This window comes from Scleropages formosus, chromosome 25 (assembly GCF_900964775.1).
Source record: "Scleropages formosus chromosome 25, fSclFor1.1, whole genome shotgun sequence".
Classification (NCBI taxonomy): Eukaryota; Metazoa; Chordata; class Actinopteri; order Osteoglossiformes; family Osteoglossidae; genus Scleropages; species Scleropages formosus.
In genome coordinates this window covers 5,586,211-5,600,164 of record NC_041830.1, presented here as the reverse complement: position 1 = coordinate 5,600,164, position 13,954 = coordinate 5,586,211, and the positions used below count along the sequence as shown (strand labels likewise).

Below are 13,954 nucleotides of genomic sequence, written 5' to 3'. Positions count from 1 at the left end.
ACTGGCAGGTATCTGTTGCTGCTCTTTCCTAGAATAATACATTAAAGTGTATCGAGAGATTGATTGTGCAGCTGTGGTTATACTTCAATAAAGCAGTGCTGTTAAATTTGAGGAAAAAATTACTATGAATATGTACATAAAACGACACTACTGATGAGGGACATGGATTTTCAAATGTTTACTGAGAGACCTGTAAACATTTCTAGTATTTAAGTCTGAGGGATAGCAACATGGGGGGCACGGGGGCATGGTGTGGCGGGTTTGGCTGGGTCCTGCTCTCTGCTGGGTCTTGGGTTCCAGTCCTGCGTGGGCTGCCTTGCGCTGCCCTTCACTAGTGGTAAATATTAAATCATCTGCTGTAAAGTTAGAGCTTCATCTATACATTTGTAGTTCTTTGATATTCAGTTTATATAAGACTGTAAGCATGTTTTTTATTTTGTATTCATCTGAATTCAACACCTTATGGCAATGTACCTAATAGGTAATGTCAAAGTACAGTTGGAGGAGCCATGGCAATAATATATGATTATGTTTCACATCATCTGATTAGGTGTCCCATGATTTAGACATTTAAAAATGTCATTTTTAATTGCTGGTAGAAAAATCCATGCTTCTGGTACCAGGGACCATCAAAATGATGTTGAAAAATAAGGAGGTTAGGGTTAGTAGTACCAAATATGTGATTTTGCAGATATATTATGATTTCATGGAAAGACATGCATTTCAAACATTGTGCCATGTTTTTATTTTAAGAATTCATTTAAAAAAAAAAAACTACTTTTTGGTGCAAAGGTTAATTTAAGATGAAGACTTTGCATACCCACCTTCTGAACGATTATTGTGTTGTTGCCTTTCCATTCTGTTGTACTCACTCATCCTTTTTTTAGGGCAGGATGGCACGGGATATGTCGGATAAAGAGATCCTCAAAATGGAGCTGGATCAGCTCCAGAAGGAGGTGAAAACTGAGAGGATGCCGGTGAGTGTTTTCAGAACACCAGCACAGGTCAACAGAATGACCATGGTTAACCCCTACCTACCACCTAAACTTTAGTATGGAAACAAACTAGAGGCAAAGAACAGAAAGTCATGCCTTACATCATATTTCTTAAAAGGTAGATGAAAGCATTGCATAAATCAGAGCAAAGCAGGATTATCTCCGTAGACATGAGCACTTTAGGGAATACTGATGGAAAACTGACATGGATGTAACTTCAGATTTGGTATTGGAAGGTGGCAGGTGTGCAGGACTGGCACTGTTCTTTTATAAATTCAAAACAAGGCCATAAGTCTGGTTAGCAATATTCTTCTGAAGTGCATTATGTTTTCTCTCTCTTAATCTCTGATCACATAGTCAGGTTAAGATGTTTAACCAGATAATCCAGTTAAAGAGTAGAGCAAGAGACATGGACTCCATGGCCATTATAAAAGCTGCTTTACTTGATCCTGTGCAGGAAAAATCCCATATAGACCGCTGAGTCGGCCTGCATATCTACTAAATTTGTACATCTCAGTCATGCAGGCTCTATAATTTTGAGCTGAACGCATTGCATATTGTATTTGTAATTGGACATTTTTGCATACCCTGCTTTGGACTAGCATCCCGTCCGGGGTGTATCCCCTTTTGGCCTTGCCCCCAATGACTCTGGATTTGCGCCTTCTCATGGCGACCTTGCTCAGGACAAGAATTTTTTGAAATTGTATGGATGGAAATAGTTGTATATTGGCCTGATTTATTTGGACTTTTATCGGTGGAGGCGTGAAACAATGTTGGCCTCACACCAAATGACACTGCAAGTTTGTTTGATGAGAAAGGGAACTGATCCTATGCCCAAACAACAAAGGTGCTGCGAGACAACAGCACTACCTGCTGCACCACTCTGCCTCCCATCCAATCCAGCCCAGCTGTAATTTCCAGAACACACCATACCTGTGGCCCACACAAAAGGCTCTTGCATTGTTCTTCATTCCCATTAAAACATAATCTTGAGTTCTGATGTTTAGGGATGGCGATATTCTTTAATGGTCCACTGTTGAGAGGAAGAGAGTAATAAAGTTGTGTCATATCATGAAGTGAGAATAGCCAGAGCTGTCCGAAGGAGTGGTGATTTGGACCTAGTAAGTAACATTTAAACTTCCATCTTAATATAGTAACTTAGATTCATTAATCTCTTTCTTCCAGGTGTCGGTAACAGCGAAGGAGCTGTCAGACTGGGTGGAAGGCCAGGTTGGGGAAGACCCCCTAGTGAAAGGCATACCAGAGGATAAGAATCCCTACAAAGAGAAGGGTGGCTGTATAATATCCTAGCCCTGGCTAAGGGTGGAAACACCCTTGACCCGTAAATGGGACCTTTTTGTGGTATAAATCTAATCGTAACTAAGCAGCTCTCAGTTAACTGTTCCATGTTAGATCTTGTTATGGACTGACCCAAAATTCAAAACTGGAACATGAAGACTGAAATGACTTTCCAGATGCTGGAGGCCAACCCAATGTCCCTTCGAGAACAATGAAGACAGCAAGACCCCAACAGCACTTTACCATGTTTGGGAAATTTCTTACCCTCTGTGCTGTGTCTCCAGCTAAATTGTAACAACTTCCTCCAGTTTAGAAACAGATCCCTCCCCATATGGCCCCCAGTCAAGGCCAATAGGTCTGATTCTGAGGTCCAGAGCCTTTTAGCCCTCCACTCCCTGCCCTAAGGAAATGAGTTTTTCTGCCTACAAATAAAACACACTTAGTTATGCAAAGTGTAGGCACTGTGTATCTTTCCATTCTCTGCGGTTTACTGCTGTTCTAAGTTCAGTATAAAAACCCAAAAAAGCTTTTTTCAGGGAGATGACCCTCTCATTCACCGGGGTAGACTCCAACACATGGCGGCTGAACTGGGGGGCTATTAACAAGCCCACACCAGCCTGCTGTCTCTCACCCTGGGCAACGCCAGAATAGTGGAGAGTCCACCCTTGGTCGAGAAGAGTGGTTCCAGAACCCAAGCTGTGAGTGGAAGTGAGCCCGACTATATCTAGACGGTATCTCTCAACCTCCTGCACCAGCTCAGGCTCCTTCCCCGCCAGTGAGGTGACATTCCAAGTCCCAAAAACCAGAGTTGGCGCCCGAGGTTTGGGTCGGCCGGGCACTCGGCCCCGACCACCGCCCAAATCACAACGCACCGCCCCTTACAGTCTCTCCGGCAGGTGGTGAGACCACCGAAGAGCGGCTCCACGTCATGGCTTTGGGCTGAGCCTGGCCAGGCCCCATGGGCATAGACCTGGCCACCAGGTGCTTACATGCGAGCCCCCCCCCACCCCCCAGGCCTGGCTCCAGGGTGGGGCCCCGGTGACCTCATACCGGGCGGGGTAAACGAAAGCCTTGGTTTAATTGTCATCATAAGGGGCTTTTGAACCACACTTTGTCTCGTCTGTCATCCTGGACCTGTTTGTCATGGGAGACTCTACCAGGGGCATATAGCCCCAGGCAACATAGCTCCTGGAATCATTCAGGCACTCAAACCCTTCCACCACGGTAAGGTGGCGGTTCAAGGAGGGGTGCACATTAAATATTACAAAATTATTTTGAGATAAGGAGTATAATATTTGGCCTTCTATTTAAAGTGTTAGATACAAATTACTTTTGGCTGAGTACAGCAGGCACATTTTAAATCCAGCTTGTGGATGCGTTTGACTCCAGCACCTGGCAAAGCTGCTGGATTGTCTGGATTTTCACTTTATTGCCTGATTTATTCATCTTTTTAGTGCAAGCAGTTGTGTAGAATTTTGTCGTTGCCTGCAAAACTCATTCCAGCTTGCACTTGTACAACTGTGTTGAAAAAAAAAAAAAGAAATATATTATCAGTTCAAAGAATATCTCACACGTTTTTACATGGTTTACCACAGAATGTGCCCTCGGGGTAAAGCGGGCTGAAAGCTTCTGGAGAGAAATACAACAGGATTCTTAGTGGAAGGTTCCCTGGAAAAACTTATTATTACACCATAATACAAATTAAGGAGAAACAGTTTTTCTGGAGAAAATAGTAGCTTTTAAAAATTGGTAGTAATCATTTACATGATTTAATGTGGGGAAAATGCAAATTTATTTCCAGGAGTATAGCATTTTTTGTAATTATAAAAAGTTACATCTCTGCTTTAAAAAGAATCAAAACTTCACAAAACAGCACCAAAAGTTACAGAATTTCAAATGTAAACTAACCCTTTTAACAAGTTTACTTTTGTGTCTTACTCTATGTAGCGTTATGAGCCCACACACCTTATTCACCAAAGTGACTTACCACGCAAGATACACTACTTACACTGGGTCACTCATCCATACATCAGTGGAACACACACTCTGTCACTCACACACTATGGGGGAACCTGAACAGCCTGTCTTTGGACTGTGGGAAGAAACCAGAGTACTGAACCCATGTCCATAACCATCCACTTGCTGTGAGACGGAAGCACTACTTGCTGTGCCACCATGCTGCCCATTCTACCCTCATTTTACTCCTATTACTTCATTTTTAGCCCTTCTCTCCTTGTATATAATCCCAAGCACATATGGTGTGATGGCAAGTATTCTAAATTATTGCTTGTTGAACAGAATACTGCAGTTGAGTGACTATGAAAAATGTATAGCATGAGTTGCTTAATTTAAAAATACATGTTAAGTCAAATTCTAATAACCTCAGTTGCCTCCTTAAGAACAGGATATAATAATTTACTATCACATCATGGATCCTTAAATTAGTTTTTCTTTCATTTTAATAAAAATTTGATAACGCATAAGCACCGCATTATTTGTTTTGAATGAATGAATGAATGAATGAATGAAATGTGTCACAACCCCAGTTCCTGAGTTCCTCCAGAGGCACCACCTGAGGGCCATCTAATTAAGCCACCACACATGTTTTCAATTAACCTGATCAGTTCCCAGCCCTATAAAGGTGTCAAAGGTCACAGCACTGATTTGTGAATTGTATTTATTAAAGAATAAATAATAAAATAGAAAAATTGATAATAAGGCCTTTAAGAGTGAGGTGCACTGTTCAGGCAGTGATGGTGGCGGTGTTGGCATGAGCAGTGATATATCTTTACTGTGATTATCTAGTGGCTCTTGTTCACTGACCTGTGTCCTTATGTTACTGTTGTAGCATGTTTCTGTTCCAGTCCTGAGCTCCTGTCCTGTCTCCTGTCTATGCCAGTCCATTGTGGCCCTGTCCAGGTCCTGTGTACCACACTGTCTCTGCCATGTATCTTTGCATTCGCTCCGTTCACCCAGCAATATTTCATTTATTGCATAACACCCTGTGTGTCCTTTGCCCTGTGTGTCCATTGTATGACCTATGCACTTTAATTTCTAGCTAGCACTGTGCACTTGTATTTGTACTCTGTGGTTGGGATCATTGCATTTTACGTCCATGTCCAGACAGTATGGTAAAATACTTCCGTTTTCGTTATATGTCCGGATGTTACAGAATGAATTTAATTAATTAATTAAATTCACCTCAGTTGCACCAGCATACTGTGTATAACATATGCACACACAAGACATATTTTAACATGCATGCACACGTAAAGTAACAGAAAATGAAAGTATGCAGAAAAACAAACGTTAGCAAGGGGAAATTAGAAAAATGAGCAACATTCACTTGATTGCTTAGTCAGGGCACAGACTCCAAGTCTAGGTACTTGCAAAGCTTTGGTGATCTCACACTCAGAAATCCTGTAAATCTCAACAACATCAAGATCTCATAAAGAAATCACACACACAAACACACAGAGTCCGAAACCATTCATCCCAGCAAACCAGAACCTAACCCAGCAACACAGGCTGCAAGGCTGGAGGGGGAGGGGACACACCCAGGATGGGACGCTAGTCCATCACAAGACACCCCAACCAGGACTTGAACCCCAGACCTATCAGAGAGCAGGGCCTGGCCAACACCACCATGCCACCACACAGAAATCAGAACTCTTAACATATTTTACAACTTTAAAACAATTTTGGCCAAATTTTACATGAACCTGGAAAAAAAATCATGTTGCACATTCGTGTTCTGTAATTTATATATTCATTAGACGTGGCATAGCTACACATACAAAGAATGGTACAGTAAAAAGCCGCAATAGATTACCGCTTTATCACGCGATTAGTTTTTCGACAGTTAAGAACACCAAAAAGCAGACAAAGCTGAAGGCCACAAGAAAAATCTTTGTACAGTGAATAAGCCATGTCTATCTATACAGCCCCTCATAAAGACAGACACTGCAAAAGGAACTTCAGCTCAGCTCCAAAGCAGCTCCGCATACATAGATTGCCCGCAGACCTTTAGCACCACTCACAAAAAAAAACTCTGATTTCACAATCTATTTTTGTCCTATCCGTCTTGCGCGCAGGTCATTTTCAGCCGTGTTTCAGGGTCGTGATGTGGCTGTTGGTGTTTCTGGTCGGACTTGTAGCCTGCTGCTGTGGAACCTATTGGTTTCTCTTTGGCAGGCCCAGCCTGTTTTTGGAAGAGTCGGTGAGGCCTCCAGGCAAACGTGTATATGACCAAAAGGAGCGAGACAAGGTTCTCAAGCAAGGTGAGTGTGAAAGCATTACTGTTGGTTATTACTACATTTTTAAATCTAGATCACAATGCTGCTTGATGTTATAAGAAAAATTCTCATAATTCTGATTTATGTTGCACTTATGTTCTGATGCACTTATGTTCATCCTTCACAAGTGCAAATTATACCATTTTAAGAGCTATTAACATTACACTAATTATGTGCATGCCTGGAGTAGTGTAACATTGCTTGAAAAATACGCTGCAATGAACTAAAGTTCATTGTTCAGGCTTAGGGAGGAGTGGCATTACATCCAGAGAAACTGGAGTATCCTCTGATATTTATTTTTTCATGGTGAAATTTTCCTTAGTGCTCAGAAAGGCATAATATACTGTACATGCAGACATTATGAAGATTTCAAGATTTCAAGAATCTCTCATGATGGCATTACAACGCATTTTACATTTACATACAATATATTCCTTTGATAGATATGAGTCAGAGTAAACAAAAGTGCATTTTTTGAAGAGACAGACAAGTAGAGGTTGAAGAAAGATGTGATTCAAAAAGTATAGCACCTTAGTCCAATACTAGGGTTATGCCAGCATACATTACACAATTAGTTATACATAGAATTAAGAGCTTTTTTTAGATGGATAATGTAGTGAAAGTATATGCAATAGACAGGAGATGAGGAGAGAAGTGGATTCAAAAGTTGGTTCAAGAGTGAACTTTGAGATTGTCCAGAAAAACAAATGCTGGGAGGGATTTAATAGCAGAGGAGTGTGAAGGTGCGTAGCGGTCCGGTTGGGGCATAGTGAGCGATCAGCTCCTGCAGATATTGGGAAGTAGATCGATGGTCTTGTAGTCCATTACCAGAGTATTGAAAATTAAATTCTGCTACATGCAATAAAAATAAAGACACTGTAAATCATCTGAAGCAATGAGGCTGATTTCAGATATCTGCTGAAATGGTAATTATTTTATACTGGCTGGGAAAATAAATAAGGTTTTACATATAAGTGTCACTGTTAGTAATGCGGTATATTACTGTGACAGACTGATATGCAACACGTAACATGAGCAGATAGACGGTAATAACCTGCAATTTCAATGTCGTTCAGGGTTCGGTATCGACAAAGTGCCGAGGGATTTGGATGCCATAGTCATTGGGAGCGGCATTGGTGGTCTCACAGCAGCAGCAACGTTAGCCAAAGCAGGAAGACGGGTCCTGGTTCTAGAACAACATGACCAGGCAGGTGGCTGCTGCCACACATTCACTGAGAAGGGCTTTGAGTTTGATGTTGGTAAGAAGGTTTCGTCAAACCATTTTATTGCATTCAAAACACTGATTCATGTAAGTCAATCTGCAATATACCCTACATGTATAATGTCAAAAGAAGGCTGCAGAAAAAGCTGTAAATAGTGTTTGGAAACACCAAGCTCATCCATCCATCCATCCATCCATCCATCCATCCATTTGCTAATACTCTTATCCTAATGTGGGTTATGTAGCAACAGGATGGCAAACCAGACATATCGTTCCATGACACCAGTCTCCAACTCATCCTTGGAGATTCTTAGACATTCCCAGGCCAGACAGGAGCTTTAATCTCTCTGCCCCAAGGCCTCTGTCCAGTACATGCATGGACCACCCAAGAGCCATTCTATCTAAATGACCTAACCATGTTAAAGAAGTGAGCAAGAAGCTCTTGTTCTTCTAGCAGCCTACTTGAATGGTCAATGTTGAGTTTGTGATATATTTTGTTAAAATGAAAGTTCTGAAGAGAAGTATTATACTTGTGTATCACAGTCTCTCCGGTGGGTAATTTCCAAACGGCTTTCTTTTTCCACATTTCTTGCTGTGAGTTTGGGCTTTGAGACATTTTCTTTCTCTGCTGTACTTCTTTAATATTATCACCTCTGGATGTTACTCAGGAGAAAACAACCAACAGTTCTGTCAGAACAAAAAAAAAAAAACAGCCCTGATTGCAGGGGCTCTACAAATCTCTGCAACCTTTGCTTGCATTGCTGAGTAGAAACTGAATAGAAACACCTCGGACTTGCTTATGATTTCTGTGTTTCTGGTGTGGAAAAATGTGATTTAAATAAAAAAAAAAACAAGGTTTCTGCATAATACTGCTGTGAAGCACATAATCATTGAAAAAAAATGAAAGGTGGAATAAAGCTCACAGTAAAATAACAAAACTCAATGCAATCTACAGGACTCCACTACATCGGTCAGCTGCATGAGAACAGTCTATTCCGCATCGCTCTAGACCAGATTACAGAGGGCCAACTTGAACTGGTGAAGCTGGATCAGCACTTCGATACCATTATCATCGGCACAGGGGATAAGTGTCGCGACTATCACATCTACACAGGCAAAACTGAAATGGCAGAGCGTCTTAAAGAGCAGTTTCCAGATGACACCAAAGCCATAGATGCCTTCTTCAGAATCATGAAGGTAACAGTGGGCACTTCAGAAGCTTGATCATCGGTCTTGTGTCCTCAGATGATTGCGACTGGCATTGGTTATAGCTATTTCTAGGAAGACCTCTTAAAAGCCAGTTTAACCTCATGAACTTAAATGTGATATTCTTTTTCTTCCTTAAGATTTCAGCTAGGAAAACTCACTACTTGGCCACACTCAAGCTGATCCCTCTGTGGCTGGCCTTGTCCTTGCTCAAGACCCACATTGCCCATTTACTGTCCTCTATTTTCAAACTCTCTGGCTCCAGTGCTTCAGCCATAAACAATCAACTGACCAGCAACAAGGATCTGCAAGTAATTTTCTCCTACTTTTTCTATGGTGAGTTGAGGTCTTGGGCTACATCTTCAGCCAAGAAGCTACGAAGCACCTGGACATTTGTTGAAAACACTATATATGAAGATACTCTATTCCTGACCCTTAGGTGTCCCCCCCAAAGACTCCAGCTGTGTCATCAATGCGTTGTTGCTACAGCATTACAAGCGTGGGGCCTATTACCCTGCTGGGGGGGCGAGCGAGATCCCCTTCCACATTATCCCGATCATTCAGAAACGAGGGGGAAACGTGCTGGTGAGAGCGCCTGTCAGTCGCATCCTGGTCAATGAAAAAGGAGCTGCCTATGGTGAGTAAAGTTATTCAGGTACAAAGAGCGGCCTGCATAATGAGGTTCCATCAACGAGTAAGTTACATCAACATAAAAATTAGGTTATTCCCGATGGACCAGTATCTGTTTTTGTGAAGGAAATTGGTTAGTTTTTTTATTATTTTGTTAATTTATTGTTTTGGACCTTTACCTTTTCATTGACTCCAAACTTGGACCACAACAGGGTGAAATGGACAGAAAACTAAATAGATGTAAATAAATGTGTTTTGCTATATGACCTCTTCTACCTTAGCCTTGCCGCAGTTATCATGATCCAAGTGGAAGACTAGATAGGAGAGGGGTTTAGTGTGTGACCTCCGGACCCCTTTCTCCCTGCCAGGAGTGACTGTAAAAAAAGGTCAGGAAGAGGTTGAGGTGCTGGCCCCGGTGGTTATCTCCAATGCTGGTGTGTTTACCACATTTCAGAAGCTCCTTCCACCAGAAATCCAGGCCAAGGCAGGTGAGAATTTTTAACATAATTTTAATGCTTTCCTTTAATTTCATCAACAATTGTGCTAAATATTTTATGCCCTAAATAAAAGTAATGCATCGTTTCATTAAACTGAATACATTTATTAATCACATGAATATAGCCTAACACATAAAGATTTGATTATTCAGTTTATTTCATTACAATATAATGAATATAAAAATTCCAATTTTCATTGTGAGATCTGCACCACTGTCAAATTAATGTTTAGAGAATTATTCTTACATCTTTTCTAGTAAGACTGAGCTCGATGGCCAGTATGACATTATGATGATTTTTTTTCTGAAACTTTTCCATTATGATACTGAAGCCTATCTATTTTCAATCAGAAAGTATCTAGTTGAAGTTCCAAGAAGGGCTCTCCTATTGTAACCCTCAGAATGGTATTTATTACTCCTGTACAAAGGTGTACCAGGGGTGTGTATTTACAGTTACTCATTTATGTATAATTATTTACCCATTCATACAGCTAGGCAATTACACTGGAGCAATTTAGGGCATGTTGTTCAAGGGTACTACAGCTGGTAGTGGGATTCAAAGCTATGACCTTTGAGGCCAAAGGCAGCCCCTCTAACCATTATGCTACCAGCTGCCCAGTATCTGTGTTGTGAATTTAAGAGTTCTTTTTGCCTTTTGCCAATAGTGGTGGCTGGTTGATCTGGCTTTGGTAGTTGTACCCCTCCCAGAGCTCAAGCAAGCCAGATGTATTCCAAAATACTTTTTATAACTTCACGGCATAATAGTGCTAATATTTTTGGTCCTTCGCAATGCCCAAGAGGCTGTGACACGATTGCTTCAGTAGAAGATCCAAAAAAAGACTTAGACAAAAGTCTCAACTAAGAACGTTGATGGCAATGAATGACTGTCAAGTGTTCACCTATGGATTTGTTTCCCAAAGCTTTGCTACCCTTAGAAGCAGAGAATGGCAGTCCTGAAAGATTCAAATACTGACCCCAGTTATTTAAAATTGTTATCCAATGAGATGGAAACAAATATCCATACAAGACAATATATGGTAGTCAGTGGAAATCTCTGACTCTGGAATTATAATACTCAAATTGTGGCATGAGTATTTGCGAGTTATAAAGTCAAGCACACCTTTGTACCCCCTGATAGAAATTCAAGACCGCCTTGATATGATGAAACACGGAAGGGGAAACTTCTTGGTCTTTGCGGGCTTCAACGCCACCCAAGAAGAGCTGGGAATCGTGTCAACCAACTTCTGGCTCTTCAGAGACAATGACATGGACAGCATGTCAGTATTGGCACAGGACACACCTTGGACACGGCGACAGGGTCCTTGTTTCGTTCACTGGTGCTTTGATAGTTCAGAAGGTGGTGCTGTTGGCTAAGAGTTTAGACTGGAGAAACCCTAGTTTCAAAAGGACAAACGGAATTGTTGTACAAGGCAGCTTGAATCACTGTCTTTTTTTCCTTCGTTTTTTTTCATTTGGAATGCAGCTGAGCCCAATATTTCTGTTCTGTGTCTGACCTCGTCTGTTTAAGAGTTTGGAAACTTTTTTGTGTAGCCTGAGCTGTTCTCGACAGGATGGACGAGTTCTTTGGTCTTGGCAGAGAAGAAGCTCCTGACAACATCCCTATGATGTTCATTACATTCCCTTCGGCCAAAGACCCCACGGCAAAAGTTCGTCACCCAGGTACCAAGGCCCACCTGTCTTTTTACACTAATGCAAAGCCAATCTTTTGCAGCATTCTTTAATTCTTCAGATTTAAAAACATGTACAATTTTCAAAACTGGCAACGGTGTGCTTAAAACTATGCTGGTGACTAGAGTAATAAAGACACAATGGCTGGAGACTTCAGCATTGCTGGGTTTGTCCGTGCCAAAAGGATGCTTCGTGTCTTCTCTGTCCTTAGGGAAGTCTTGCATGACCCTGCTTACCATGGTGAAGTATGAGTGGTTTGAGGAATGGAAAGATACCGGCACAAGGAAGCGGGGGAGCGACTATGAGGCTTACAAGATGAGATATGCGAACAAGCTGTTTGACTGGGCTTGTGTCCACTTCCCCAAGCTGAGGGACAAGGTACTGCACAGAGAAGGCAGCCAAGGCATATGTGCTAAGAGGATATGAAAAACTGGAAGGGAGAGAGAGAAGAGAAGCAACAGCAGTGTCTACCACGTCAGAAGTATTCATGTGGTCTACAGGATGACGTGAGGTATTATACAATTACAGTGATCTCTTCTGGTTTCTGCTCTCATCTCAATAGCTGGTGTTTATGGAATCAGCGACACCCCTCACTAACATGCATTACCTGGGGGCTCAGCGTGGGGCCATGTACTCTGCTGAACAAAACTTGGACAGGTTCCACCCAGAGGCTATAGCTAGGAACAGGTGCTCCACTCCAGTCAAAAATCTCTTCATCTCAGGTACATGTTGTGCTTGGACACATGGTGCTTTAGCATGGAGAATGATATCCTTCTAAATTGGGCAATTGCAGTGTCACCTTTGCTGAGATTGTTTCTGGAACGGATGCTTGTGGACACAGATGACTGCAATACATGATCGTAAAACAATGCTGCCTGCTACCATCAAAAGTGTTTTCAATAACATTTAAAAACGCAATGAAATCCTATAAAGAACTTCTCTATATCATAAATTGGCTTTTTGTCATAACAACTAAAAGACAAAACAAAGAGAAGAAGAACTGAGTATAATGCAGATTTATTGCAGATGTCCATTTGATTTTCTGATGTTCATGATGAATAAGGACTGGGTGCTTAATCTTTCTGCAAATGTTATTTATGAGCATTACTTACATATATTAAGTATATTGTGGCAGTTGTTTTGAATGTGTTTTCTCAGTGAAAGTAAGCAGAGAGAAGGTGTTATGTTGGTCTCTGTAATGGATGATGTGTGTTGTGGGGTCAACGGTGACATGTTATGCTTCTGCTCCTCTTCCAGGACAGGACGTGTTCAGTTGCGGTATTGCTGGGGCCTTACATGGGGGCCTCCTCTGTGCCTCCACAGTGCTCAACCACATTGTCTATATTGACCTCCTTCTCCTAAAGATGAAGATGAAGAGGAAGAAAGCTAGAGAGCTGGCTAAGACAGCTAAGAAGCTGGAATAAACAATATGACCAGCATTTCAGTCCACACCCTTCTCATCTGCAAGACCTTTCAAGAACTGCAAAATATATTGAACACCAGTGTGGAATTTTTTTTCAGTTAACAAAAGGACAGGGGCCACTGAAACTTTAAATACATACAGATACATAAAACAGTACAAGGGCACATTTAGCAGCAGTGGTCATGTACATCTGTGTAAGATCCAGAATTTATTTAAATTGTCATGCAGTTCAAATGTTAACTTCTCAAGATGAAGTTAGATACAACCACATATTTGCACAGAGATGCTGATGCATTGGACCATACCAATGAAATGCGTTTCCTTGCCGAAAGCATGATCCACGACGCTCGATATCTCCATTTCTATACAAAATACCCTAGACCAGCTTTCATTTGACACTGTATAAAATATCAGTCAAGGACATTCAGCAGTTCACCAATGAAGCACCATGAAATGTTCATATTACTGAATTTCATATTACCAAACCCTTGTCAATGAGTAATGTAACTGCTTTATAACTTAAGAACAATATATTCTTCATCTCTTTCTTGAAAATTTGTTTTTCCAGTTAGAAAACAATTTATATATTTTTTTTATTTTGCTGATTAAAGACTGCATAATTGATGCATACAGAAAATCATCCCTTTATTAATCATTTTGCCATCAAATTCAGAACTTATGTACACAAGACACGACTAA

General features: G+C 41.2%; 2 protein-coding genes across 2 annotated transcripts; both read left to right on the top strand.

The window, feature by feature from the left end:
* Nucleotides 1-893: 893 nt before the first annotated feature.
* On the top strand, nt 894-2,306 carry LOC108928174 (guanine nucleotide-binding protein G(I)/G(S)/G(O) subunit gamma-T2-like). Its single transcript, XM_018741963.2, has 2 exons — nt 894-977; nt 2,181-2,306. Exons 1-2 carry the CDS (start codon nt 894-896, stop codon nt 2,304-2,306), a joined length of 210 nt encoding a protein of 69 aa, XP_018597479.2.
* Nucleotides 2,307-6,417: 4,111 nt separating this feature from the next.
* Nucleotides 6,418-13,737, top strand: LOC108928164 (inactive all-trans-retinol 13,14-reductase). Its single transcript, XM_018741954.2, has 11 exons — nt 6,418-6,574; nt 7,666-7,848; nt 8,767-9,008; nt 9,158-9,353; nt 9,457-9,654; nt 10,016-10,135; nt 11,282-11,420; nt 11,714-11,823; nt 12,044-12,210; nt 12,395-12,554; nt 13,090-13,737. Exons 1-11 carry the CDS (start codon nt 6,418-6,420, stop codon nt 13,254-13,256), a joined length of 1,839 nt encoding a protein of 612 aa, XP_018597470.2. The 3' UTR covers nt 13,257-13,737.
* Nucleotides 13,738-13,954: the final 217 nt, after the last annotated feature.